Source organism: Monodon monoceros, unplaced genomic scaffold (genome assembly GCF_005190385.1).
Source record: "Monodon monoceros isolate NGI ecotype Baffin Bay Population unplaced genomic scaffold, NGI_Narwhal_1 Super_Scaffold_16, whole genome shotgun sequence".
NCBI classification, from domain to species: domain Eukaryota; kingdom Metazoa; phylum Chordata; class Mammalia; order Artiodactyla; family Monodontidae; genus Monodon; species Monodon monoceros.
This window is the reverse complement of record NW_021703772.1, coordinates 16613888-16640154: the sequence shown is the minus strand read 5'-3', so window position 1 is coordinate 16640154 and position 26267 is coordinate 16613888. Positions and strand designations below refer to the sequence as shown.

The 26267-nt window shown below is 41.7% G+C and overlaps 1 protein-coding gene across 4 annotated transcripts in view; it reads right to left on the bottom strand.

Annotated features, from left to right (window-relative positions):
* The window catches only part of EPHA4 (EPH receptor A4), a 143258-nt gene that overhangs the window by 42185 nt on the left and 74806 nt on the right, over nt 1-26267 (bottom strand). For all 4 annotated transcript variants that reach the window (XR_003794018.1, XM_029225872.1, XM_029225874.1 and 1 more), the window contains exon 5: nt 20945-21283. Coding sequence is in view for 3 of the 4 variants with exons in the window: in XM_029225872.1 (XP_029081705.1) it covers nt 20945-21283 (339 nt within the window). In the remaining variant the exon portion in view is untranslated. The remainder of the gene's footprint in view (nt 1-20944; nt 21284-26267) is intronic.

The following is a 26267-nucleotide window of genomic DNA, read 5'->3' as shown; positions in this document are numbered from 1 at the left end:
TGGATGGATGCAAAAATCACAAAGGCAAGAACTCCTAAAGGGTACTTTCTAAAGAAAGGTTTGTGATTTAATTCAAATCAGCCCTTAATTTTCAAATTTTTAGAGCAGAATTTTCACTGTCCATTTTCCTGTCCTGAGATGCAGATGTCTGAGACCACCTTTTCCTGTTACTCTCAAGGGGATTTCAGTAGTTTTGAATCTAAAACGTGGCCTCCATTTCCTCTTCTTTTCACTTACAAATCATGCTGACACATCAATCATCATTCAATCATTCTACAAATGTCCTTTAAGCCTTTGCTTGAGGAGAACTTAAAGTAGAGCTAAATAGGCATTTATGTTTTAAAACTTAAACAGTACTTGACTAAACAGACAGTAACTGGGATAAGAAGCCAGAATGTGGAGGAGTGCATTGTGGATTACACAAAGAACCATGGAGGATTTGGACTAAGGTTGGGGAAGTGTGGGCCAGATTGATTTGTTGGGGCAAACAAGAAGCAGAAAGGGGAGAGGATGGCTGATCAGAGCTGCACTGCTGCACATGTGACTGGAAAGTTCAGGAAATCACTAGCCCCTTGGTTCTGTGGGGGCAGAGGGCTCATCTAGGACACATGAAATGAGGTAAAGATGAAAAAGCATCCTTAGCCACGCGGAGTAGTCTTCATTTTACTAATTTGATGGGGAAAAAAATCAATGAATTTAAAAAGGATTTTGGATAAAAATCCAGGTTTGAAATTTACTAGCTGCCATCTTGGACAAGTTTCCTTGCCTCCATTCTCCCATCTGTAAAACACGCTCCTTTCAGATACGAGCATGTAGGCTATTAGAATGTACAACCTATAAGCACAAGACTTATCTCTATATGCCCGCTATTCAAGATCTTGTTTGGCATACAGTGGGCGCTCAATAAATCTGTCGAATGAATAAAGGCGAACTAAATGTTTAAATAGATCTAAAAAAACTCTTTGTAGCCAGCGAGATGTTTTCTAAATATAAAGTATCAGAAGTAAGTCATCCCTAAAACAACTTTGTATCTGCACCTGTTTCAGATGGCCTTTTGTGGGTTTGGTGTTGCTATTTAGGTTAACTAAGATATTGACAGTCAGGAGTGAAGCAAATGACAATTCTAATTTTAAATGGAGTCTCTGTTTCCTAAGGCTTTTTTGGCGCTTCTGAACTTCTGTCGAACACACAGGCTGTAAAATGTCATTCAAAAGTAAGTTAAGGGCTTCCCTGGTGGCGCAGAGGTTGAGAGTCCACCTGCCGATGCAGGGGACACGGGTTCGTGTCCCGGTCCGGGAAGATCCCACGTGCCGCGGAGCGGCTGGGCCCGTGAGCCATGGCCGCTGAGCCTGCGCGTCCGGAGCCTGTGCTCCACAACGGGAGAGGCCACAACAGTGAGAGGCCCGTGTACCGCAAAAAAAAAAAAAAAAAAAAAGTAAGTTAACATTAAAACTAGTTTTCACTGCACCTGTTCCATATAGCATTTTGAGAAATTGCTCTTTCCCTGGATGAGGGCGTTGACAATATGTTCGGTATTTCTCCTCTGTATCTGGAGGGCATATGCACATAGTTTTCCGGACTTCCTAACTACAAAGGTGAGTGGTGTTGAGATTCCCTTCAAGTTAGAATCCTAAATCCAGAAAGAGCCCCAAGCAGCCCCCTAGTTTGACAAGACCAGAGTTATCTCTAAAGACTCACTAGCGTAAGCACAGTCACCACCAGGGGCAGCCCTTAGTACCGCATATATCCTTGAAATCCCACGGAAAGGACATCATTGTTGAAGTGTCAGGGTAACCAAGTACAGTGCCCTCTGCAGTCAGGGTAGGGACAGCAAGATTAAGCGTGTGAAACAGGCTGCTTTTCCACGTACCCACTGGAAACAAGTAAAATGGTAGGAAAATATCACTTTTTAAAGATGGAGCAAAAACTCAAGAGGATAAAAGGAAACTTTTACCGAAGCTTGAGGCTGAATGATCTGAGCTTTCCACTAGGAAGCCAAGAGAAATTCTCTCCCCATCAAATAATTATGTATTCAAAATAATACATACCCTCGAGAAACTGAGAATGCTTTCTCCGTAGAATCCGCATTGGCCATGTACCTGTGATTACTTTTGGTTTGAGAGCAGACCACGGCGCATTCCGAAGGCCCAGGTGGGTTTTATCTCTATGTGTGCTTTGGATAAACAGAAATAGCCTAGATTCGGGGCTCCATCACGACTTTCCAACAGTCGTGCGTCTCACAATGAACAATTACAGGAGGTGCTTTGATGTCAAACAGAGGTGGCTCCTTTTCGGAAAATGTTAAATTTCACCTTCTTTGGTTCAAAGCTCAGCAGTTCTAACCGCTCCCCACCGATGTGAATGCTGCAATTTTCTTTTATTCACTTCCTCAATGACTTGCCGTCAAACACCTACAAGTCATTTTACTGCAGCAGTTTGGTCCTTGTGACACCCCAATAGGATGAAGAGAAAAAGAGGCCCGGAGAAAAGAAAGGGAGGAAGGAGTCACTATAGTCCTTCACTTGTGGGCTGTAAAACTGTCTTCTTGGGTCCTGCATCACAAGCGTTGAATTATAAAGAGTTTGGGGGACCTACCCACTGCATTTCATTACTGGCTCAAATTAGCGGGGAGAAAGGAATAAGGCAGGAAATAAACAGATGCAACAAAAGGTCTCCAGCCTGTGGACAGGGAAGAGTGAAAATGGCCCTTTATGGACCTTAAGAAACCTAAAGCCAAGGACGCCTGTGGTTCTCAAGCCCATCGTTTGGAGGGAAGTTGTCTTTAACCTCAGCAGAGTTTTGTTTCCCTCCCCAAGATCTGAATTTAAAGAGGCGATGTTTACTTAAGGGGTCTTTCCCTGATAGGAAAAATAAACCTACAGTTTATACATAGCTCTGCTTAATGCAAATAGCATATTTAGATTGAATTATTTGGAGCTTAAGGTGGTTTTTGTTCCCTCTTTCTTTCTCATTTCAACGCCACAGCTCTGATTTGCTCTTTACCAAAGGTTGGTGCATTTTAAAATGCTGTCAAGCATCAAAATTAAATGCTTCAGAGCACTAATGATATCCTTGTGATTAAGGGTTTTGCCATCGCAGAGATGCTAAGAACTCGGGTGCTAATATGAATTGCTGTCTTCCACATCGCACCAAAGGGGGGACAGGATTCTTCCTCTGAGCTTTGTATTACCTATGGCACCAAACACCACTGAGCAACTTTTATTTTTTACTATGATATTGCAGTAGTTCGTAGCACTCAACAGTGCACAGAGTGCTTTCCTAGACACACGATCTTGTTTGCACTACATTCAATCAATCAGCTGGATTAGCCCTCTGCTAATCCTTAGATAAAAATCATTAAAAGACTCAATCCCTATCCACCCTCCCTGAATACATCACTGATGTAAGAACTCAGCTCTGCACCCCATAGCTTTTAGCTGCTGTACCATTAATAAGTACCTAAGCACATTTTCTCATAGTCAAGAAGTGAAATTGTTTCTAAAACAAACAGACAAAAGGTATGGAAAAACCTGATTATTCTAAAATTGATATGGAATTTTTTTTCCTATTCAACAAGAGACGTGGAGCCAGATTCTCAACTAAAGTCTTCAGGAGACTGAATTAAATCAAGTTCATTTATATTGAAATATGGAAATATTAATATTAAGCTTATACTTAAAATGTATGAGGGATGCACTTTTTTTCCCATAAAATGATTTCCAAGGTCAGTACATACAGCATCTATTTTAAACAAATACTATAACATAAAGTAGGGTACAGTAACATTTACCAAAAGATACAACAGACCTGTGCTTCCAGGGAGGGACAGAATCTGTTCTGGGGACATTAATGGTGCTTTAACTAAGTGATCCAACAGCAAGACTTTACAAAGCGTTTAACTCAGACTCTTTATTTCTGCAGAGAAATGGGTGGCAGATTATCTCAGGCAAATTCTTTACAGAGAGCTATCACCCACAGTTTAAATAAAGGAATGCGATGCAATTCTTAGCCTTTACATTAAGTGTTTGCATGCAGAAGTTGAAGGTCTTGGGATAGGCCTCTGTGGCTAACTGCCCAAAAATGGGAGTTCCCCTCCCATAAGTGTTTCTGGGATGGAGCTGCTTAGACAAGGTCCACATTTCCTAGATCTCTTCACACGTAGGATGGTTCACATCCCTGGGTTCTGGGTGTGGGTTGAAGTAGTGACTCCCCTTCTAGATCTATCACATAAATAGCTCCCTTGGACTCTCCATCCTCTCTAACCCACAGTCTGCCAGCTCCATGTTGGTGCTCAGGGTCCATCTTGGAAGCTCCCCATAGACCCTCCCCCTCTTCGCCACCAACTGGATGTGACTGGAGCAGGAAACAATTTTCTACCGTGTTAACCTGCTAACTGACATTTGGGGTGACAGCAGCCCATTCAGGTAAAGTGGAGCCATTCAGGGAACAAAGGGTCCGAGACTTACGATGACTGTTGTTCGACCTGCTATTTTTCGACTTTATGATAGCGTGAAAGCAATGCGCATTCAGTCGAAACTGTACTTCGAATTTTGGATTTTGATCTTTTCCCGGGCTAGCAGACGTACTCAGAAAATCGTTCTGATTTTCACTTTCAGTATTCAATAAATTCAACACTTTATTATAAAATAGGCTTTGTGTTAGATGACCTCTGCCCGACCTAAGTGTTCTGAGCACATCTGAGGTGGGCGAGGCTAAGCTATGATGTTTGATAGGTTAGGTGTATTCAATGTATTTTCAACTTACAGTGAGTTTATTGGGGAGTAACCCCATTATAAGTCGAGGAAGAGCTGCAGTAACATCTTCATACAATAACTAACTAAAATAAGTGTAGGAGTACCGTGGCCTGCAGAAGATTGAGCCGTACTTGAAAGCTGCCTGAATGGTCTCCCTCTTGGAAACTCCAGCTCCTGGGCACCCACAGCGAGCGGAGAGCCACTTGTTTGTGAGGCACTGGCCGAGCGCTGCCCTGGGGGTCAACAATGCCAGGAACAGACTGTGCAGCTTTGCACGGACACAAGACACAAGCACAGCCCCAGATCTTCTAACAGTGACTGAATTCCGCAGAATCACGAAATGTTGGGCAGAAAGATTCAGCTGAGCTTGCTTTAATGGGAAAAGACAGCAGTGCTCTCAAAATGGCTTGGTTTAGTTTTCTTTTTAGAAAAGAGTTTAGTCTTCATTGAATAGCTGACAGCTCATGCAGGTAAAGACTTGGGCCACGTGAATCAGAGCTAAACAGAGAAGAATGGGCAAATGAACAAAAATATGCTTTTGGCCTCCTCTGCAAGGCACCTCCACACACTTAACATCATTTAATCCTTGCAACTCTCAAGTCCACAGTTATCATTAGCACCTTTGATTTTCTATTTGGAAACTCCTGCAGCACAAGGAAATGAAATGATTTGACCAAAGCTATAAAATGAGATTTTTAAACCCAAGTCTGCCTGACTTAAAAGTATGTATGTGATCCTCTCTCCACATCACATGTCTGTAAACACACACACTCAACTAGCGTTTATGGAGTAACTAGTAAGTGCCAAGCATTGTTTTCAATCTCTTGCGTGGATTAATTCATATAATCCTCACAAACACCCTCTGAGGCAACGTACTATTATTATTTCCATTTTACAGATTAGAAAAACAAGGTAAAGAAAGTTTGAACAACTCGCCCCAAGTTATAGCTTGTAAGTGATGAATTCAAAGGTCAGGTCCTAGAGCCCACATTTTCAACCACTGATCTGTAAAAGCCTCTAGTCTCTCCCCTTCTTTCACTGATAAGAAATTAGAGATTTGAAGGCTAAATGGCCTCTTCTTCCACAGCATATGCTGCATCAGTAACAGAGCAAATGTTAGGTCTGCTATATGTTAGGTTCAGGGCCATCTATGTACATTGTTGGTTGCCAGAAATCCAGAGATAAATCAGACATGATCCCCGTTAATAGACAAAGTGTAAAGCTTTGGTGATGAATCATCTCAGAACTACCTACGGAGTTAAGAAGAGAATCACCTGAAACTGAAAATTTAATTACAAAATAAAATAATAGTATTTGGAGTTAAGGAAGAAGTGGGGGGCAAAAGGCAGGCAGGCTTCTGGAAGGTTGGCAATGTTCTTCTATTCTTTGACCTGGGTGCTGGTCACAGAGATGTTTGTTTTGCGATAGTTCATTGACGATACATTTGTCTTGTCTATTTTTCTGTATGTGTATATATTTTTCAATAAAAAGGTTAAAGAACAAATAGAAGTGTTAGCTAAGAGTATAAAAGATGGAATATTAAAATTAGTAATAGAAAGACCCATTCACAATATTTAGTTAACCCTCTGGGGTCAAAAATCTGAAAGTGCCATGAAAGATGCACATTTTTGCAAATTAGGGCTTTTATAACTATTTAATCGCTATATTTAATACCTGAGCCATACAGCAATTGCTGCTTTCCACAGTAAGGAAAATGCATTCTTTAAATGCCTGTTTTTCTTTTCAAAATAACTCTTTTGAATTAGCATTCCTACATGGATAGCCATTCCATTAGTGTAGAATTACAAGAGAGTGATGTCTCAATGTGAAACCAAGGCCACACCCCCCAGAATTAACTGGGAATGACTTAGGGGGAACCCGAGTGTCTCTGATGCAATACGATTGTGTCTTCTGTTTCGTCTGAGAGCTGCTTGTTTTACTTTCTACTTGCTTACTAAGAAATCTGTTGGCAGGTTCTGACAAGGGTAGTCCAACACTTGCCAACAGAAACATGGCAGGATTCAGTGTGTATTTCCTGTTAAGTAAGAATGCCAGTTTGAGGCAAACAGGAAAACAAGTCTTTCCACTGGAAGGCGATTTGTAAGAATTTGTCTGAGCAAGACAGCCTTTTTAAGATAAGAGAACAGGGTAAATCTAGCAACAACAGAAAAAAATTAAATAAATATGTTTCCTCTGAACGCCTCTAGGAAGATGAATCTTCTCATTGCGCCTCAGTATGTGGGAAAGTATCTTGTATAAACTCTGAGCTGAAATTGTTTTATGTGTCTTGCTTAGAATGAAGAGCCCTAGGCAATATAGTCCCCTCCATGACCAACAATGCCCTCTGAAATTAATCTGGAATATGAAGGATGGTGTCAAGGAAAAGTTTTCTCCTATTGAGCAGAAATACAGCACAGAGAGCGGAAAAGGATTAGCTGCTGTGAACGAAGGCTTCTGTTCCTTTAGCTGTCAGCTCCACTGGAGAGCTTCAGGCATTCCAAATCTGGAAAATAAAAGCTGTGCTGTGGGCCTCAGGTTCTTTTGTTACTCAGACAGCTGCTAATCGTCCTGCTGTGTTAGGAACCAATGAGACAATGCTGTAACATTTAGCTTTCTGACATTCAAGGCACCTAGATCAGTCCCCAATTAAAGATGTATTAATCACAAAGACTCTAAAAGCCAGGATGATAGATGCACCCAGTAAATCTTTGCTCTTGCCTTTTACTTTCACACTCAGGTTTCTACATTTGCAGGCAGAAATGCTTAAAAGCCTACTCCAGAAACTGACCAATAAAAAGCCTTGTTCATTACTCTCTATCAGATGCTTGACGATTTCCTGTGCCTGAAAAGCCTTTCAGAAAGAGGTAAGACATTGATCATTCTGCTAAAAGAGGCTGTCTGCTTCAATAAATAGATCCACTGAGGCTGTTGTCATCTTGACTTTTAAGTGTGGTAACTAATTCAGGAGTATGGCTTTGCCACTTGCTACAGGGATATCCAAATCGTCTGCGTAGTTTACAAAAAAAGCCCTTAGATAAACCTAGGAAAATTCAAGGAACAAAATATTAATAACGCTAATACAAATAACACTAATAATCTCCTCCAAGTCACCCTCAGGTCATGGCCCCAGTGACAGTGAATAAATTATGATTCAGATACCTGGAACAACAGAAAAGGGTATGTGTTGGATGAAGCCCCTTGAATTCTATGCTTTGAAATTTATGTTAATGAAAGCCTCAGAGTTACTTCTTCACATTGGTTTCCATTTCACAAAGGCATTTAAGATAGCCTTATTAAATTCTCCATCAAAGGGTATCATCCGTATCATTTGCTGTGAGTAAGTGCCCTGGTAATCAACCCCAAAACAAACAAAGAAAAAAATTACAAAATAAAAGCAGATAGCCTGACTGACACCATCATACAGGCCAAGCATCCAATTTCTTTTTTTCATCCTTATATAAAATTTTCATAGGAGGCACCTAATTACTCTAGTACAAAATAAAGAGAAAAAGCCTCAACACATGAGGCTCATGTAACCTCAGAAAAACAGCATTCGCCATTCTGAGTTATGGCAAATCTGTTGCAATTAGATTCTTATTTTTTATTTCTGAGGTTAATGGAACCCGTAAGAGACAAGTACACTATTTGCAAGGTGCCAGGTTGGTGCCAGCTCAAGGTACTGAATTCCTTGGCTTTCAATGGAGCCTGAATATGTCACGAATAACTCCTTCCCCATCACTGTCTCAGTGACAGTCCGCTGTCTTCCAAGTTGAAAGACAGGAAGTCAATTAGTGTCATTTATGATGTGAACACCTGTCGACTAAGACCTGGGCTGAGACCAATTCCACTACCAGAGCCATTCAGTGGCTGCCAGATGGTCAGGCCTTGGACCACTTATGATGCAGTCCAGATACAAGAAGGCGACTTAAAGACAGAAAGGTCCAGAGTCCCATTAGTCATTCCCTGAGCCATCCAATTCCCCATCACATATACAGCTGGAACAGGATACCTATTCTTCCAAATGGTTATTCTAAAAGACCTCATGAGCTGCTCAAAAAATAAAGTCATGGCGACCCTAAATTGAGTATATAAGCTCCATAAATGGTAAGCATTTTCACCAGCCATTGTTATTTTTATCTTTGAAATTACTTTTTAGTAACTCATCTTTCTTTCTGTTATTGCATTTTGAAACACATAGGCAGAAAAGAGAAAAAAACAGAGATGAAAAATATCTGACAAAGAATAAAGTGGAGCATGAAATTATAGGCTACAGATGATCCCTGACAGGATGAGGTAGGCAGAGGAAACATTCCAATACAATTTTGGTTGCAAATCTATGTGTTGTATGGAACTCGGAACTTTTCCAAGTCCAAATGTCGCTTGGCTGAAAGAACAATGGCTAAATACTGAGAAGTGATGGCCATGGATGGTGAGGTAGAAGGTTACAAGTAGAAAGAGAGACAGAGAGAGAAACAGGAAGTAGACCAATCAGGTGAAGTACTGAGGCTCTCCATCTTATTTTCAGTTTGGTTTCACTATATGGAAGTCTGGGAAAGTTCTGAACACAGAATCATACTCAGGGGACAATATCCACGAACCATAGCATGCTGAGGAACTGGGGTTTAATACTACCTAAGGAAGCCTTCGTTTTATTTGTAGCCAAACCTTTCTCGTTCAGTTTCTTGCTGGCTATGTAGACAAGCACCAAGAAGTGACTGGTAAGGGGAGGGCAGAAATACAGAGACCTTGGGGTTAAATTACAACCAGCATGTTTTAAAAATGCTTCATATATAAACGGTCACCACATGCTATGCTCTCCAAAAATGTAGCAATGAAATGGTATTCTTGCAGCCCTCCTATTTGAAACTATCTTTTTGGCAATTCTTTTGAAAGCTATGATAGAGGTTAAAAAAAAAAGAGCATAATTTATGAGAAGGAATTTTAAGCTTGGGAATTGCCAACCAAAGAATTAATTTTGTTTTAATTTGGGGGTATCAGCTAGAAACTAAACTGTATGTGCCAGAGTTTAAACTCCTATAGGCATTATAAGACTGAGGCCGAGAACGACCGAGATGTGAAGTTTTAAAATGTTATTAAGGCCAATAGGTGTCTCGAACTGGGTCTGTGCTTGAGAATCCAAGATGACTTTTGTAGTCATGAAGAATAACAAAGAATGTATTAGGAAAGTTATAACTGTTTTAGGACCCGATTATTTTTAAAACTAGGAGGTTCACAGCATCTCACTGGGGCCTTTCTAACACAACTTGCTGAAGGGTAAAATTCAGTATTACTAGCTCCAACCAGAAATCAATCTGTAAGTATCGGAAGGACCTCATTAGAACAACATTTCACCCAGAAATAGTCCCACAGCGTGGTCTCTAAGAAAGATGTTGGAGCAGGGCTCCGTTATACTATGAGCAGTTTTATGAATGTTATTTCGTGTGTGTTCTAAAATAGGAAGGAAGGAAGAAAAGAGAAAGCGTGAAAGCCATCATCCAAAGAACTCATACAGTTAAGGTTATACCCTTGAAGAGTTAACAGTGAGATGCTTCCCATCTATCTATCTCCCCAAACAATACACTTTTACATTATATCAAGATTCCTTAAATATATTACCAGCCTCTTAGAGCCACGCCTTAATAAGTTGGCTAATCAGTGTTGATGTACGCAAGGAGGGCTGTGAAGATAACTTATGCTTTTTAAAAACTATGACCACTGTTCTGGTTATAAAGACACTGTTCGTACGGCAAGATTCTGCTGTATTTGTACTTCTTGCTTTCAATGGAAAACAAAGCAAGAAGTGTCCCGATTACATACTGTAATGGCAATCCTACCCCTATTTTAAATGGGGAAAATATGATGATGTTAGCCAGGGGGTCCCCAACCCCAGGGTCTGGTCCCCGCTACAGGTCCGCGGCCTGTTAGGAACCGGGCCACACAACAGGAGGTGGGCGGCGGGCTAGCGAGCGAAGCTTCATCTGCTGCTTCCCATCATCGCTCGCATTTACCTCCTGAATCATCCCTCCCCCGCAATCCCCTGTGGAAAAACTGTCTTCCACGAAACCGGTCCCTGCTGCCAAAAAAGGTTGGGGACCGCTGACGTTAGCAACAAGAACTCCCAAGCCTCCAAAAGCATCCTCCTAGAAAGTTTCCTAAAACCTTGCTCTCCTGAAGCCCTGTAGAATCGGGATCGAATTCAGTGGGTTTCAATGCAAGTAAGGGCTCCGCCAGCAACGCTTAGGATAACCTGAAACGTTCATATATAAAAAGAAAAAAGTCCTTGATTATCTTGGAGAGGGGAAGGAACACTTGATTAAGCTTTCAGCTAGTTGCATATTCAAAATCCCTGGCCTGTTTATATGTTTGCCCTGGCTTTGATAAAGGGACATGGAGGAAGCTGTGCTCTCATCCACCTTCACGCTATTATGCTCAATATACACACTTATTATGTGTGTGTGTGTGTTTTTTTTAGAAAAGGGGGGGGTGGGATTCAGGAGGCAGACTTATAGCTTGCAGTACCTTACCTAAACAACACCAACTCTCCAGGGAGCCACTGTGAGCTTGCCCCTTTCAGTGCTTGTTCCAATGGATGGATCTTATCCAAGCCTGTTACACACAGCAAACTTGCTGGAGGCGGGTCCCTATTTAGCACCCGCTGTGAAGCTGAAGCTACACACTGAAGTTGTGTTTGTATGCACACACCACCGACAAAAGGTTCCTAGATAAGAAACTTTTAAATTCAGCTACCCTCCAGCTTTCATCAAAGAGGCTTTTGGACCAAACTGCCTGAGAAATTCATGTACATAGATAATCATTTAGAAGATGCCAGGCAAAAAGGAGTGGCCCACCCTTCCTCTTGTTCTTCCTCTCCCCTTCTCTTCCAAGAAGGGTGGCAAATCCCTACCATTTTCCCCATAAGATATTTTAGATAGATTATGTTTTAGAGAGTAGCTCTCGTGCTTTGTCATAAAGCACAGGAGAGCCACAGCAGAGCTCCTCGTGGGCGGGCTGACCAATCTATCAGAATAGAGAAAGAAGGAATTTAATGTCAGAGCTGTTTCTTCAGCTATGGGTCTATATTGGCAGCCATTCGACTGACCGTTCAGCTAGATTCCAGCACTCTGGGGTACCAACCTTCACATGTGCGACCAAAATCATTAGTGACCTTTCCCAATGAAAGCCACGGTATTCACGAGGCAAGTGACGTGTGGCACCATCTCTCTGTTTCTGTTACTGCAGTTTTGGGGCAACCAATGGAAACTTTTCCATTCTTCTGGCACAAGCCAAGGAGGAAAACATTTGTGTGTGTGCGTGTGCGCGTGTGTGTGCACCCGCCTGTGTGTGTGCGCCCGCCTGTGTGTGTCTTGGGGGTGAAAGGTAGACAGAGGGGGACGATCCATTAAAAATATATTTTTAATACTCATAGAAATAGCTACGTAAGGTATGCCTATCTTGACAGATTTAAAGTGTAAAACCTAAAAGAAATCCTCACGAGTCTACCTGAAGGAAACACAGAAAATGCTCTCTTGCTGTATACCAGCATGAAAACAGCACACGGCCACTGAGTTTCAGAGAAGGCTCTGTACAGCAGGGACAGGTGTTTTTAATAGTCTCTGCAGATTTAAGATCTCTCGATGCAGGATTAGTCCTGCAGCATGGCTCTTGGTTCTCCCCGTGTTTAAAGAAAACAACTCTTTAAAGACATCAGTATGGGGTGAGTGAAGCTTTGATAGAAGTTTCTCTGGATCTTTTTGTTGATGTTTAGTTGCAAACTGGACCCTATAGAGTCTCTTCTGGCTCCTCTGAGGAGACAGCCGTTCATTCAGCCAGCTGGAGTGACAACTATACAATTTAGAAGCTCATCCAGAACCTTTGCTAGCCCTGCGCTATTCATTTCTCATCTCAGTAGAGTACTTATTTTTCAGATCTCTCGATGGCTTCTCCGTAGGGTGTAAAAGTTGGCCGTGGTGTCCGAAGGAACAAGCATAACACTAAGGAATGAAAAGCAAATCAGCATTAAGACTGTCAAGCGTTTAGGGTGAATGCTGGTGAACTGATTTCCCTTCTCACAAATGAACATGTGTGTATACTTATGTAGGAGTGAAGGGAAAAGAATTAGGAAGAATAGCGCTCTCAGTTCTGGGTGTGTAAATAAAACTTTCATTTTCTTAGAGTGAAATATTCACCTCTTTAAAAATGCAACCCACTTTTTACGTATATGCAGTAATTACCACTAGGCTCTACAGACATACTATTTGTCCATGCTGTTCAGTCAACCTTGAAGCTGGATAATTTAGTAGGTTCTTTTGGAAGGCTTTTTATTTTTTTTCCCCACGAGGACTGTGGCACCCACCCTGAATACAAATTCTTGGACCCTGGTGCCACGCACAAGAAGCTGTACCGTTGTCTATCTACCGGTTTATTTTATTCTTCATCGTGATCATAACTAGTGAGCATGCGTAATAATTATCGGGGTGGCAACAATATTCCACAGGCATGAAATTATTTTATGTATAAAGTTAGAATCAAGAGACTGTTCTCTTTTTAAAAAAAAAATTGTACTGCATATTTTTAAAATGTATATTTCCTAGGCATTATGAAATTAACCCAGGAGCCCATGGCTGGATCAGAGCTGTTAATGAGAAAACCACAGCCTGGCTTCTCTGAAGCCCACTGTGTGCTTGTTTAGGCCTATAATGACCCCGGCACAGAAAGGACTCTCCAACCGGCTTCCACCTTAGAGGTCCTAACGATTGCATACCAACCGTTGAGGATGTACAAACAACTTTTCAGCAAAATTTCTCAATGGAATTGCTTACAATTCGTTTGAAGAATTTTAAAATGTGTCTTTAGAAAGATTTCTGACTTAAAGACTTCACTAGTTTCATCATGTGTTTTTCCTTTACATTTCTTAGGAGTAAGAAAAAAACATCACTTTTTTGAGATCAAAGGCAAACGAGACATCATCTCAGTGAGGAAGCAACCTTAAAAAGCAGCACAGATGACTATTTTAAAAAATGCTGCCAGTATCTAGGAACCATACAGCAGTGCTAAGAATGCATGTTTTCAAGAGAACCGGAACAGTCCCTCCAGCATGTGCCACATTCTATATTTAAACCTGAGTGTTGTAAAGAAGAAACTAACACACCATTGTAAAGCAATTATACTCCAATAAAGATGTTAAAAAAAAAAACCTGATGTCATTGGGAAAAGATCTGTGGTACAAGAAAGTCAAGGCGTGTTTGAAATCCTAATTATTTTTGTGAAATCTTGTTCATAGAGTCAAAACCTCTAGAAAGAAGCTGTCTTGCTAAATATCAAAATTGTTTCCAATGTGAGATGAACCTAAATGTCAATCCATCCCGTCCTTTGCCGGAGTAGTTTCTGACAAATGACACCAGCATTTCAACCTCTTCTCATTGGTCCTTTCCAACTAGAGGGGTAACAATTTGAAGTAAGATTTCCAAATACTGAGTTTAAACTTTTTTTAAGGCAATGTTAATTGGATACCTGCTAGAAGCTGGGCATGTGATTTCACATTTGATCTTCACTATAAACTTGTGAGGATTAAATAGGCTGATGTGATGTGGTTAAGAACATGGACCCTAAAGCCAGTTACCTCCCAGCTCAAGGACTGGCTCTGGCCCAGGGCCTGATTTTGTAAATAACGTTTTATTGGGACACAGCCACGCCCATTTACATATTGTCTATGGCTGCTTTTGCTTTACAAATGCAGAGTTGCATGCTGCAATGTCGTCCTCTTTTGATTTAGTACTCCAGAGCAGGGAATGGCAAACTTTTTCTGGAGAGATCTAGATGGTGAATGCTTGCTGTGCAGGCAACTCTGCCAAAGGAACTCCACTCTGCTGTGGTTCTGGGAAAGCAGTCTTAGGCAACACATACACACAGATAAGTGGGCCTTTGTTCCAATAAAACTTCTTTACAGACACTGACATTTGAATTTTATATAATTTCCAAACCTCACAAAATATTATTTTTTGATTATTTTCAGCCCTTTAGAAATAGAAAAAAACATTCTTAGGGGGTTTCAAAGCGGGGGATCAGGATTTGGGCTCTGGTTTGCCAACCCCTGCTCTAAAGCACTAACAGAAGCCAGATATTTGTCCCTCAAAAATATTAACAGATATTTCCTCGATCTGCTCCTTCCTGTTTAAGCTTATAGGAAATCCAGATCCTTCACATCTCATTTGGGTTTAGCAACCTGTTACCATTCTGCTTGTGCTTTCTGCTTGTTAAGTTGATCTCAAACCACACTTGAGGTCCATGCAGCGCTGTCCCTCCCCACCAGCTATAGGCCAGAACCACTCCAGTATGACCCTTGCACTACATCACCTTTCCTATTAAGCCAAACTGGACTTCTTGCAATCTCTACTTTCTTCTTGTTTCTTTGCACTTTTAGGCATAATTACACAACAGTCCCATAAAACTAAGAGGCAGGATTTTATATATTGAAGCTAAGGAAGCTTGCATGGGCCCTTTCCAAAGCTTGATTCTTCATTTGATATGTGTAGATTTGTAGGTCTTTTTCTGAAATGACACAAAAATTGTCTAAGCTTCAGACTCCACCAAACCTGCCCCACTCTACCATGCCTGGAGCGCACTGCTTAACACAACTGCTCTAAGATGTTTCCCTTTCTTCCAACATCTCCTTGAAGCTGTCCTCTTACCATCTAGAAGACAAGTAGCAATTATACCCAGTGGGGATGAGAATTCCCACCGTTCCCCATTATCCCACTCAAATAACATACTATGTCTAATTAAAAGACAGCCAAGAAAGAGAGAATGGGAACTTAACAGTTGAGTAATAAAAGACAGAATGCCTCTTGTACTTAGTTATTTTCTTTTCTCTTCTCATTATTTTGGTTTTATTAACTTTATCACTACTTGACAAAGAACATTCACTGATTGTTTTTACTGTAAATAAATGTGTTAATCAACAGATGGGTATTGAACATCTGTGCTGTGCAGTGGCATTACAATGAGGTTCCTGCCACTTTACCGTCAATGTGGTATTTTCTTGCAGTTTTCTTTTCTTTTCTTTTTTTCTTGCAGTTTTCTTAATGATCCATCCTAGGGAACAAGGCCAGTCTGACAAGCAGCACCAATTCATCTGATGACAAAGCAACTAGGATTCTTCACAAGAGGCCCCAGAGGGCCTTTTATAACTGTCTATCCTCTGAGAATAGTGCTGTGAGCCCTGTGTTCCCAGCATGGAGCGATGGAACCAAACAAAGACAGGTTGGGGGATGGAACTCTGAGAAGGTGGGCATTGCTATGAAGTCATAAAATCTGGTTTTCAAGCATGGCACTAGAGCAGAGTTTCTCCATCTTGGCACTATGGACTTTTCAGACCAGATACTTTGTCGTGGGGCAGTCCTGTGCATTCTAGGATGTTTAGCAGCATCCCTAGACTTGACCCAGTAGATGCACTAGCACTCCCCATCCTCCTAGTTTTGACAACCAAAAAATGTCACCCAACGTTGCCTAATGTTTGGGGAGGGGTGTGGAACACCTAGCCTAGAAGAACAGCTTGAAAGGATGGAGGAGAGGCAGGATTCAGATGCATTCTGATAATTCTGCTGAAGCATTTTTGGAAGGTTTTCCCACTCTTGGAATTGCCTTAAGAGCCAGTTTCTGAACAACATATGGAAATGAAGCCCTACTTCAAGCCCATACTTCATTGCTCATGGGTATATTCCTGGAATCACAGAATTTTAAAATTGGAAAAGATCTTAGAGATTAGCTAGGTTCAGATAATTATGTAACCCACTGAATATCTGAACTTGTCCAAACCCAGCGTGTTAAAGATGTTTTGTCACTAGGACATGACATCCGTGCTAAAGAGAGATGATCAGACGTATTTCATCGTAAAGCATCTAGAACAGCATCATATGCAAAGTAAAAGTCAAATGTTATAGTTGTCCTGGGTGCACCTTGGGGTAAGTAGAGAATATCAGCCATAGGGGTTCATCACGATTTAAAACAAACAAAAGAACCTAGAGTTCGGTCCAGCCCCAGAGCTGGGAGACAGGTGTTGGGGGAGGTTTAGGGGGTGCAGAGTGAAAACTGGTTCGGTGATTAAGGTCTACTGCTGGCTGCCATCACAGCATTTCTAGCAAAAAGCCACAGTTTTGTTGCTTGGTCAGGAAAACGTTGTTTCATTTATACAGCATTTCTCTCTCCTAGACACACATCCTGCATTCATTTCCCTGAGATGGTCCACTTAAGTAAAAGTAAACTGAAGGAAAGTCATCTAGAAAACAAATCACCCAGCGGTCTGCTTATTCCTTTTTCATAAGCATCAAAACCATCTCTTCCTAAACAAAAGACGGAACAAACACCGTCTCTTCCAAAACAAAAGATGGAAGATGGAGGAAGGAGAAAGAGTTTTCAAGGGATTCTCATTTTGCTCCGTTTGGACTGCAATGGAGGAAAGTAAGTGTAGGGAGAACATCCATTTTCCTTGTCCGATGTTTTCCTCCGGGGCTACTTCTGCTGAAGCCTCCCCATCCTTGCCTTCTCCTCGCCTCTACTTCATGCTCTTGGCCTGGGGTGCGGGTGGAGGCTTAGGAAGAGGATCTGGGAGAAGTCGTAGACACTCGGGTGACCTGAGCAGAGTAGGCTCTGTCCTGGGAAGGAGCCTGCAGTCAGCCAGCTGGATTACACTGTCCCTGGGTGACACTGGGGCCGTGTCACCAGATCCAGCCCTTTTGGCTATAGATACAAAGCTCACATCCTTTCATCAGCTGTTCGGCAATAAAGCTGGCACTCTGAGTTCCCTTTGTCTTGTCTTCTGTGTCAGTTGGGTTTGAACTCAGGAGGGGAGGAAAGGGGTGTTATTAGCTCCTTAAGACACCAACTGTAAGATTGGGGTTAGAATGGTTTAAATAACCACGTGAGAACACTGGCCCATTCACACCACATCCCACAACTGCATGATCAAAGCCCAGTTAGACCCCCATCTCCAGGCTCAGATACTCAGAGTCTGGTCTCACAAATGGGGAGATGCCAAGCTGACTACAGGAATGCTATTAAGTATCTCATAATTTTAAAAGAAAGCAACTTTCTCCTTTTGGGGGCAGGATTCTCCCCAAGTTCAAGTGCTGGCTCTGATACGAGCCTAGGTGAGTTTCACCTTCACGGTGCTGCTCAACTGTGACGGTCTCAGAGGTGGTGATGATAAAACCAGGAATTCTAGGTTTTGTGTTTGTTTTTAAATACGTTACCACCGGTGAGAGAAAGGACCCTGTGAAAACAGAGCAAAAATGCAGAGCCATGAAACTTGGTGGCCTCCAGGCGGTTAAAGCTAACATTCATTTATTCTACGTATTCCTTATAGAGTGAGACATCATTGCCTATAGAGGTCCCTAAGGAATTTAATTTAATGAAATGATCAGAACAACAGCAATTAGAATATAATTGTGTGTACGTAAATATGTATAGGGGAACTTTGATAGAGTTTATGGTTGCTACATTCATCCAGAATTTTGGCCTACATTATTAACCTGCACTACTATGAAGAAAAGGTTTGTTACCAAAGATAAACCATCCCGATGATTTTGAATTAGTGAACTCCAAATCGCTGTGGGATAACGAGGCGGCACTGTGCACACATACGACTCTCTGCTAAGCAGTAGCCTTCTGGCTGGCCACATAGGAGGTCTCCTTATTGAAAGATTTATTTTTAATTTTGAACAGCTTCCCAGCATTACCCTTTACGAAAATTAAAATAAGGAGCTGGAATTTTGTCCTATTCAGCAAACCTCCTGGCAGGACTGCTCGCCGTGTCAGAGAAAACCTCATTGTGTCAGAGGAATTCCCTGTCCACCATTTCTCTAGATCTAGAAGAATTACACCTACTTTTTAAATAAAACTTTGACTTTGTTTCCTTCCCAGGCATAATGTTTTTGCACATTTTCTTCTTCTGGAGGACTTCTGGCCTGTCTTCCTTGTGTTCTTTGTGCCTTCTGGCTTGGTAGGGGTTGACATAGTCCCTTGGGGCTTAAATCTTTAAATATACAGAGTCAGAGAAGTCTCCCCACAAAATCTGTGGGAGCCAAGCCTGTCCTCAGCACATCTCCCAGAGGCTACCCTTCGCCAAAGAGAATGACTTCACCTTGTACAGCTGAGGCTTCAAAGGTCCATTCCTAGTTTTAATTCCATTAAGAACACAAAGTAGTGATGTACTGGAGGATAGCCGGAAGAATACGGGGGGGCTGAACATAAGAATATTGATTGAATCATAAACCAGATTCTCTAGGGGTGCAAAGACCACTCTGCACCTTCTTGGCTCCCTGTAACTCAGAGACACTCAACATCCTAGGTCTCCCAGGACCTATGTGCAATATTTCCATTGCCTTCTTCCAAAAGACAACTAATTAAAAGCTGGCATTCACAGAGTCCTTGTGATGCTATCAAAACCTCCTAAATTGGGCTTCCCTGGTGGCGCAGTGATTAGGAATCTGCCTGCCAATACAGGGGACACAGGTTCGAGCCCTGGTCCGGGAAGATCCCACATGCCGCGGAGCAACTGAGCCCGTGCGCCACAACTGCTGAGCCCGCGTGCCACAACTACTGAAGCCCGTGCGCCTAGAGCCCGTGCTCCACAACAAGGGAAGCAACCGCAATGAGAAGCCCACGCGCAGCAACGAAAACCCAAAGCAGCCAAAAATAGATTAATTAATTAAATAAATTGATTTAAAAAATAATTTAAAAAACCCCCCAAAACCTCCTAAATCACACTAGCCTTTGTAGAGAAATAAAAGCGATGACCACAACAGTGTTCACATCCTAGAAGTGCAGAAATAAAAGGCAAAAACATAACCAGAGGATCTGTTCACACCACATGTTTTTACAGACTGGTCACATCTGTGTGACTGAAACTACCTTCTGGGAAGATCTGTCAGTCTAGCACCAATTCAAAATCTTCCCTCAGTCTTAACTTTTTATTTATTCTAGAGAGTTCAGGGAAAAGTGGAAAAAGAATGACTTTGGACTGGGATACTGGAATATTTCTCACTACGGAGTCAATCAGCACAGATATATTTTCCTTAACTACTGAGTGCGCTCACTGAAGCTCTCATCTGAGGGAGCAGTGCCCTAAGAGGCGATAGGACTGTTGGCAATTTATGATCCTTTTCTGATGAAGTGGGTTGTTCTTAAGAGCTTCACAAAAGGATAAACCACAGTCCTTTTTTCCTCCTCCCCTTTAAATCCCCAGAAATAAATAACACGGAGGTGGCAATGTGAAACATGTGGTAGAAATCCAGAATGGAAAATTATCATGAGAAAGTGTGGAAACTTCTTTGGGGGCAGAATGGGAGTAAGTGGGTCAGGAGCAGAGCCTAGAAATCTAGATTCTAATTCACACTTCGGAGTACCTGATATTCAAGATTGGATAACAGTTCTGCAATTACCCCAGCAGAAACTCTCCATGAACAGAAAATGCTTTCCAGTCATCTGAATTAGAAGAGGAAAGTGATGCAGGAAACGAGGCAAATTAACTCTCCTCCTCCACCTGTCAAGTGTGAATTTAACTATGAAAGTGGCTACAAAAGTAGCATGTGTTTGAAGGAACATTTTGTCAACCACACAGAGCAAGCTACCCATTAAACCATTCATCGTCCACAGGCTTACCACCTGGTGATTCCAATAAAGACCCGTGTCAGTTATTTTTTAATTTTTAAAATAAAAAAACAAGATCAAAACTACATCCACTAATGCTGTTGTTGGAAAATACAGCAAATGCCAATATAGCACTCTGTGTTGGTAAAAATCAACTTTATATTCCTAAATAATATGTAAATGTGCTGATATCTGACCATGACCTTGTGATTAAAATGGCCAAGACGCATCCCTTACAAGAGAAGTCTAGCATGGAATGACCCAACCCAATGTCATCTGTTTTCAACCAGACACTGTCTTAGCCTTCATTTAATCTCCACCACCTAGTACAATGCATGTTACACAGTTGGTATCCAAAAAAATATCTGCTGAATGAATAAACATCCTTCTAAGTATCTTTTGTATTATAATTCAGCTCACAGGTTTATGATTAGATCCCTGTAGTTCTTCTTCAACTGGAGAACTTTAGCATCCTTCATGGATATCAACACAAGCTCTTTCTCCATAAATGTTTAGATAAACGATAAAGTGGAGCCAACCCCTACCTGCTTGGTTGGTGGTCACAGTGACGGACACAGATTGGTCTGGGCTAGGGTTATACTTGGATACGCCATTCACTGCCCAGATTTCAAACGTGTAGTTGGTATGAGCCAGGAGGTCAGTGATGGAGACCTTGGTGGACTTCAGTCCGTTCTGCTGTGGGGTGTAGTGGACCCCACTTCCACAGGGTCGGCACTTGCTGGAGTCACCTGTTCCACATTTCTTGCACACGACGTTGTAGGAAATATCCTGGCGGCCACCCGTGTTCTGAGGACTGCTCCATTCCAAGTTCACTGAAGTCTCGTTGACATTTGAAATCAAGTTTAGAGGAGCAGATGGTGGACCTGGAAAAAGAAAGAAACAAACAAAACATACAATCACATCAAGAACTGAAACTAGCCTCTGGAATCTCTTGGAGCTTATATTCTTCTCTGCAGCTACAAGAAGCAAGACGGTCCTGTTTGGCAAAGAAAGCCAAAAACAAATCAAGCCAGCAAAAATCTTTTAAAAGAGCAATATGATAGGGAATTCCCTGGTGGTCCAGTGTTTAGGAGTCCATGCTTCCCCTGCAGCGGGCACATGTTTCGTCCCTGGTCGGGGAATTAAGATCCCACAAGCCGTGCAGCCAAAAAAATTAAAAAAAAAAAAAAAAAAGAGCAATATGATTGAAGGCTGTATGTGTGAGTGTCATTCTCCTTCCTGAACAAACAAATGTCGCATTGACTGCCACTCTGAGACTTGAGACAACTCTATATCAAATGGGCTCCAAGCCTGACTTTCCATCTGAAGTGGCCAGGCTTTTTTTCTCATAACTTATCTAGTCTTAATCTAATCATCTGAAAGATGGGTATACGAATGTGTTTCTAATTCCCAGGGCTGTTGCGGGACTCTGGTAAATTAATAGTTATATACCACTTCTGAAGATAAATGATGATTCCTAAGTACAGTGCGTCACCAATATGGAATAAAAATAACTGCACTGTATAGATGCGCCTCTTCAGTCTGACATGGCAGTTGAGAGTTAAGCTGTTTATGGGTAATTAAGTAGCAACTGGTTTAACCTGGTTGCAGAGATGTCGAAGGTACAGTTGTTGAGAAATCTCAACTCCAGGGCAGGGATTGTGCAAAGACTCCTAAGACCCCATGTCCTGTCCTTCAACTGACCAGGGCTGCACCAGGCTCTTCTTATGATACACATTTCCACCGACATCAAAGGTTTCCAAAATATGTCTGGTGGCAGTGGCTGTTTTGAAACAGAACTGATTACAAACAACATAAATGGTTGGTTTAAAAATAGTAACGATAAATAAGACCACAGACTCACGATGAACCATCTCGATTCTTGCTGTAGATTAGTCTCTATGCCAAGATGTTATGACACAAACTGTCTTCAGGGAGAAGAATCAGGGTGAAACAGAAAAGGGGGAATTTTCCTAGTCTGAGCTGATTCCAAAGGTCTAAAAGATACCTGCTGCACTCCAGGAAAAAGTATTGACTCACTGCAACAACTGGAAGGTTCTCTCTTTTCTTTCCTCTTTCCCAACTTGGTGTTCCAAGAAAAGAGCCAAAGCAAGTTTCAGTGACAATCTGAGGCTTCTTGCTTATTGCTTCTATTCTACTTCTAATATATTTGTAATGACGCTTTCAGGGAAATGTGTCCATGTTCCCCAGAAAAAGGAGGTTAACCGGAAGCCTGCATGAGGTCAGGAGAAGCTTTACCTAGTCAACCATAACGGAATATACTGTTCCAGACTAGCCATTGCCAGAGAATTGGAAGAGGTAACTTTTACGAATAAGGAGTCATATTCAGTATTTATTACTTAGTTCACAGTGATGAATGGCTAAAGGATTTTGGTAATAATATTGAATAAGGGTAATTCACTCTCCTTTTCTCTTTATACAATTTAATTGAAGGCTTTATTTTTTAATTTTTATTTATTTATTTTTTTTTGCGGTACGCGGGCCTCTCACTGTTGTGGCCTCTCCCACAACAGTGATGTGGCCTCTCCCGGAGCACAGGCTCCGGACGCGCAGGCTCCGGGGTCATGGCTCACGGGCCCAGCCGCTCCGCGGCATCTGGGATCTTCCCGGACCGGGGCACGAACCCGTGTCCCCTGCATCGGCAGGCGGACTCTCAACCACTGCGCCACCAGGGAAGCCCGAAGCCTTTATTTTAACAAGGTAAGCAGGACCTCCCAATCTCCCTGGGAGACTAATTACCGACAACCTCTCTCTCTTAATGTTAAGACCTGGTCCCCATCCTGAGAACCTTAAAGGAAAGACAGTGCTGTAAAATTTGTGTTAAAGGTAAGGTTGCCCCCACAGAAGTCCTCAGAAAGGAAGCACAAATTTCCTTCTTGTTTAGATTCCAAATTTATATCTATGGTCCTTAGTAGAGTAATGGAAAACAACAGGATTAAGTAAATGTTTTTTTGAATAAATGATTAGAGCTATTTGAAATCACAGACTCCTAGAGCCAGATAAGATGTTAAAGATCATTTGGCTAAATAGTCTTATTTTATAGATGAGGAAATTGAGAGCCAGAAAGCAGAGTTGACAATACTGAAAGTTCACGCAACCTAATTAGTGACAGAGTCCAACTAAAATCCCAAAGTACTAACTCCCACGCTCTGGGGTTATTTCCACATTAAAGGTAAAATAACAACAAAATCAGTAGCTTCAGCCAAAGTTTGAGAGGTAAAGATAGGAAAAGGGAAGGTGTATCTTCAATCCTGTTCAAATTCTGTAGATGTTTCTTTCCATCATAGTGAAACTGATTGCTAGTCTGTCGCTGAAGTTGACCACAGCTTGGTTCATAAAATGGGTCAAGCCACTGGTTCTTATTTTGCTGTGACTTTCAGGGTTAAATAAGAGTGACTCTCAAATCCATTAACCTCCTTGCCAAGGTTCCTAGTCCACTTTCACATGGGAAAATGTGACACAATGAATCAAGCACAGAAGCAAAAAGTCAGTAATTAGTATGTAGGACGGGGCATGGCAGTGTCTAAACAGAGAAGAAATGGAGCAGAAAACTACATGGTCACAGGACTCAGAGATATAACGCTGCTACGTGAAAAAAAAATACAAAGATGCTGCAGGGTTTCAAAATGGAGGGCTGGCATGAAAACAAGACGCAGTGCGGAATAGCCTTCTTCCTTGGGTCAGTGATTCTTAAAGAATCTACCCTGGGGCAAATGCTCAACGGAAGACAGAAAACTAAGCAAGTTCAAGTTCAATGCTGCCTTCACAAATGGTTTGGTGACTTGTACTGCGTATGTGTTATGTTTTGTTGCCATAAGGAGTGATGGTTACATGGGGGCACAGCAGCAGCTTACATAATTCTCTGACTATTCTCTGACTATAGCCAGAGAACTGAGGTGGGGGGAAGGAATAATAGAAGTGCGCACCTAGTAGATGATTATTTTGGCTTCTGCGTAAACCTGGGAAAGCACACTTGCTTTATAAATTAAAATCACAATGGTGGTTGTACTGAGTTTTTCCTTTTCAAAAAAACTTTGCCAATTAAAAGATGGTAAACACATCAGGTGTGTTTCCATGTATAGGGAAGGGCCATCTCTTCCTCAGAAAAGAAAGTATCCTCTTCTCAAGAAAATGAAAAAAAAAGCATGGCCTTTAATACAGCCAAGTCAATCTGGGCCCAACGGTCATACTTAACAGCAGGATCTTAAAATAGTTACCTGTAGAGAGGACTAAAGAGAATAATACAGGCAACATGAGTAACACTGAGTTTTCTCAATAAACACAAGGCATCCAGAAGGGAAAAAACTTAACTCTTTTTTTAAAGTATTGAAACCCAGCAGGACTCTGTAGGGCCTTCCTGGGGACAGATCCCCATGGCCCCTCTCTCTTGTGTGTGGAAAAGCTTTAGCCTCCTAGGCCTTCCCCGAGTTCCAAAGAGCAAATTTAATCAGGGAAGTGAGAACATGCAGAAACAAAGGGAAACAGTCAAGCGAGACAAAATAATAATAGTTTAGCCGTAAAACAAAGTCAAGGACCTTTAATTCCTCCTCAAGGGCTACAGCTAATATCCTGAACCATAACCTTGACTTGTTCTGTAGATACTAAAACCCCCATCAGGTAAAAGAAGCTAACTGCATGCTGACACAAGCACTAGACCCCAGGCCAGTTGGAACCAGAAGGTCCATGACTGAGATTCCCGAAACATCACCCTGTTACCTCACCATCAACCAATCAGAGAATTGAGCACGAGCAGATCACATACCTTGAGACTCTCCCTCACACTGTCTTTAGAAACCCTTCCCTGAAAGTCATCAGAGAGTTCCAGTCTTTTGAGCATTAGCTGTCCATTCTCCTCACTTGGGGCCTGGCAATAAATGCTGTACTTTCCTTCACCACAACCTTGTGTCAGTAGATTGGTTTTGCCGCAGGTCAGGTGAGCAGGCCCAAGCTTGGTTCGGTAATAGCATCGTATCTAGATACTTAGGAACAATTAAATTTCTGACAAATGCTTGCCTTTCTCGTCAGAAATATGCCCACCTCTAAATGTCTCCAATTTCCAATGTGAGATTTATAACTAATAGGGATAATCGTACCATTTAATTTTCTAGTCTCCATATTGACATCGTATGTACCAAGCATACACCAACATCAGGTAGCTGCAGGTCACTGTGAATTATAGGGTTTTATGTCTTCCCAAACTGCCCACTACTAGCCTCAATGTAGGACTGGCAGTAATCCTGCTTATGAGATTATTCCATATTTCAGGGCATTATTTCTATTTCCTACTCTGTTTGGAACATGTAAAGGGGTCTTGCTAATCAGACACCCAGTACATATCTGTTTCTATCACAGTCGGTGTGCTCCTCAAGAGAAGAATTGATGTCTTCCTCATTTCCCAGTATCTCCTATGATTCCTAGTTCAGAGCAAGCTCAATAAACTTTTGAGGAGCCATGAATGACTGGATGGAAAACTAACAAGGTCCTCTAATGCATCTTCTGCCCTTCTACCTACAATGTTATTTTAAGCCTGTGAATTAATACAAGCTTCTCTGAGATAAGGCTGTACTAGCCAGCTTTTCACATACTGATTCATTACCATTAAGCCCTGTAAAGGAGTATCTCAGAGTAGCTAGTTTAATTCAAGTTCTTCTTTTCTACATTTTAAAAATACTTTGGAACAAGTAGGGAGGGCTATGTATCATATAGAGGTGGTTTCTTCTGTTAGGAGGGACTGTGGAATCATTCAATTACTCAACAAATATTTATTGTGTCCAGTATTTGTCACCTGCTCTAGAGGAGGGAGGAAAAAGAAATATTCTGATTCATTTTGATGCTCTCCTGGATAGT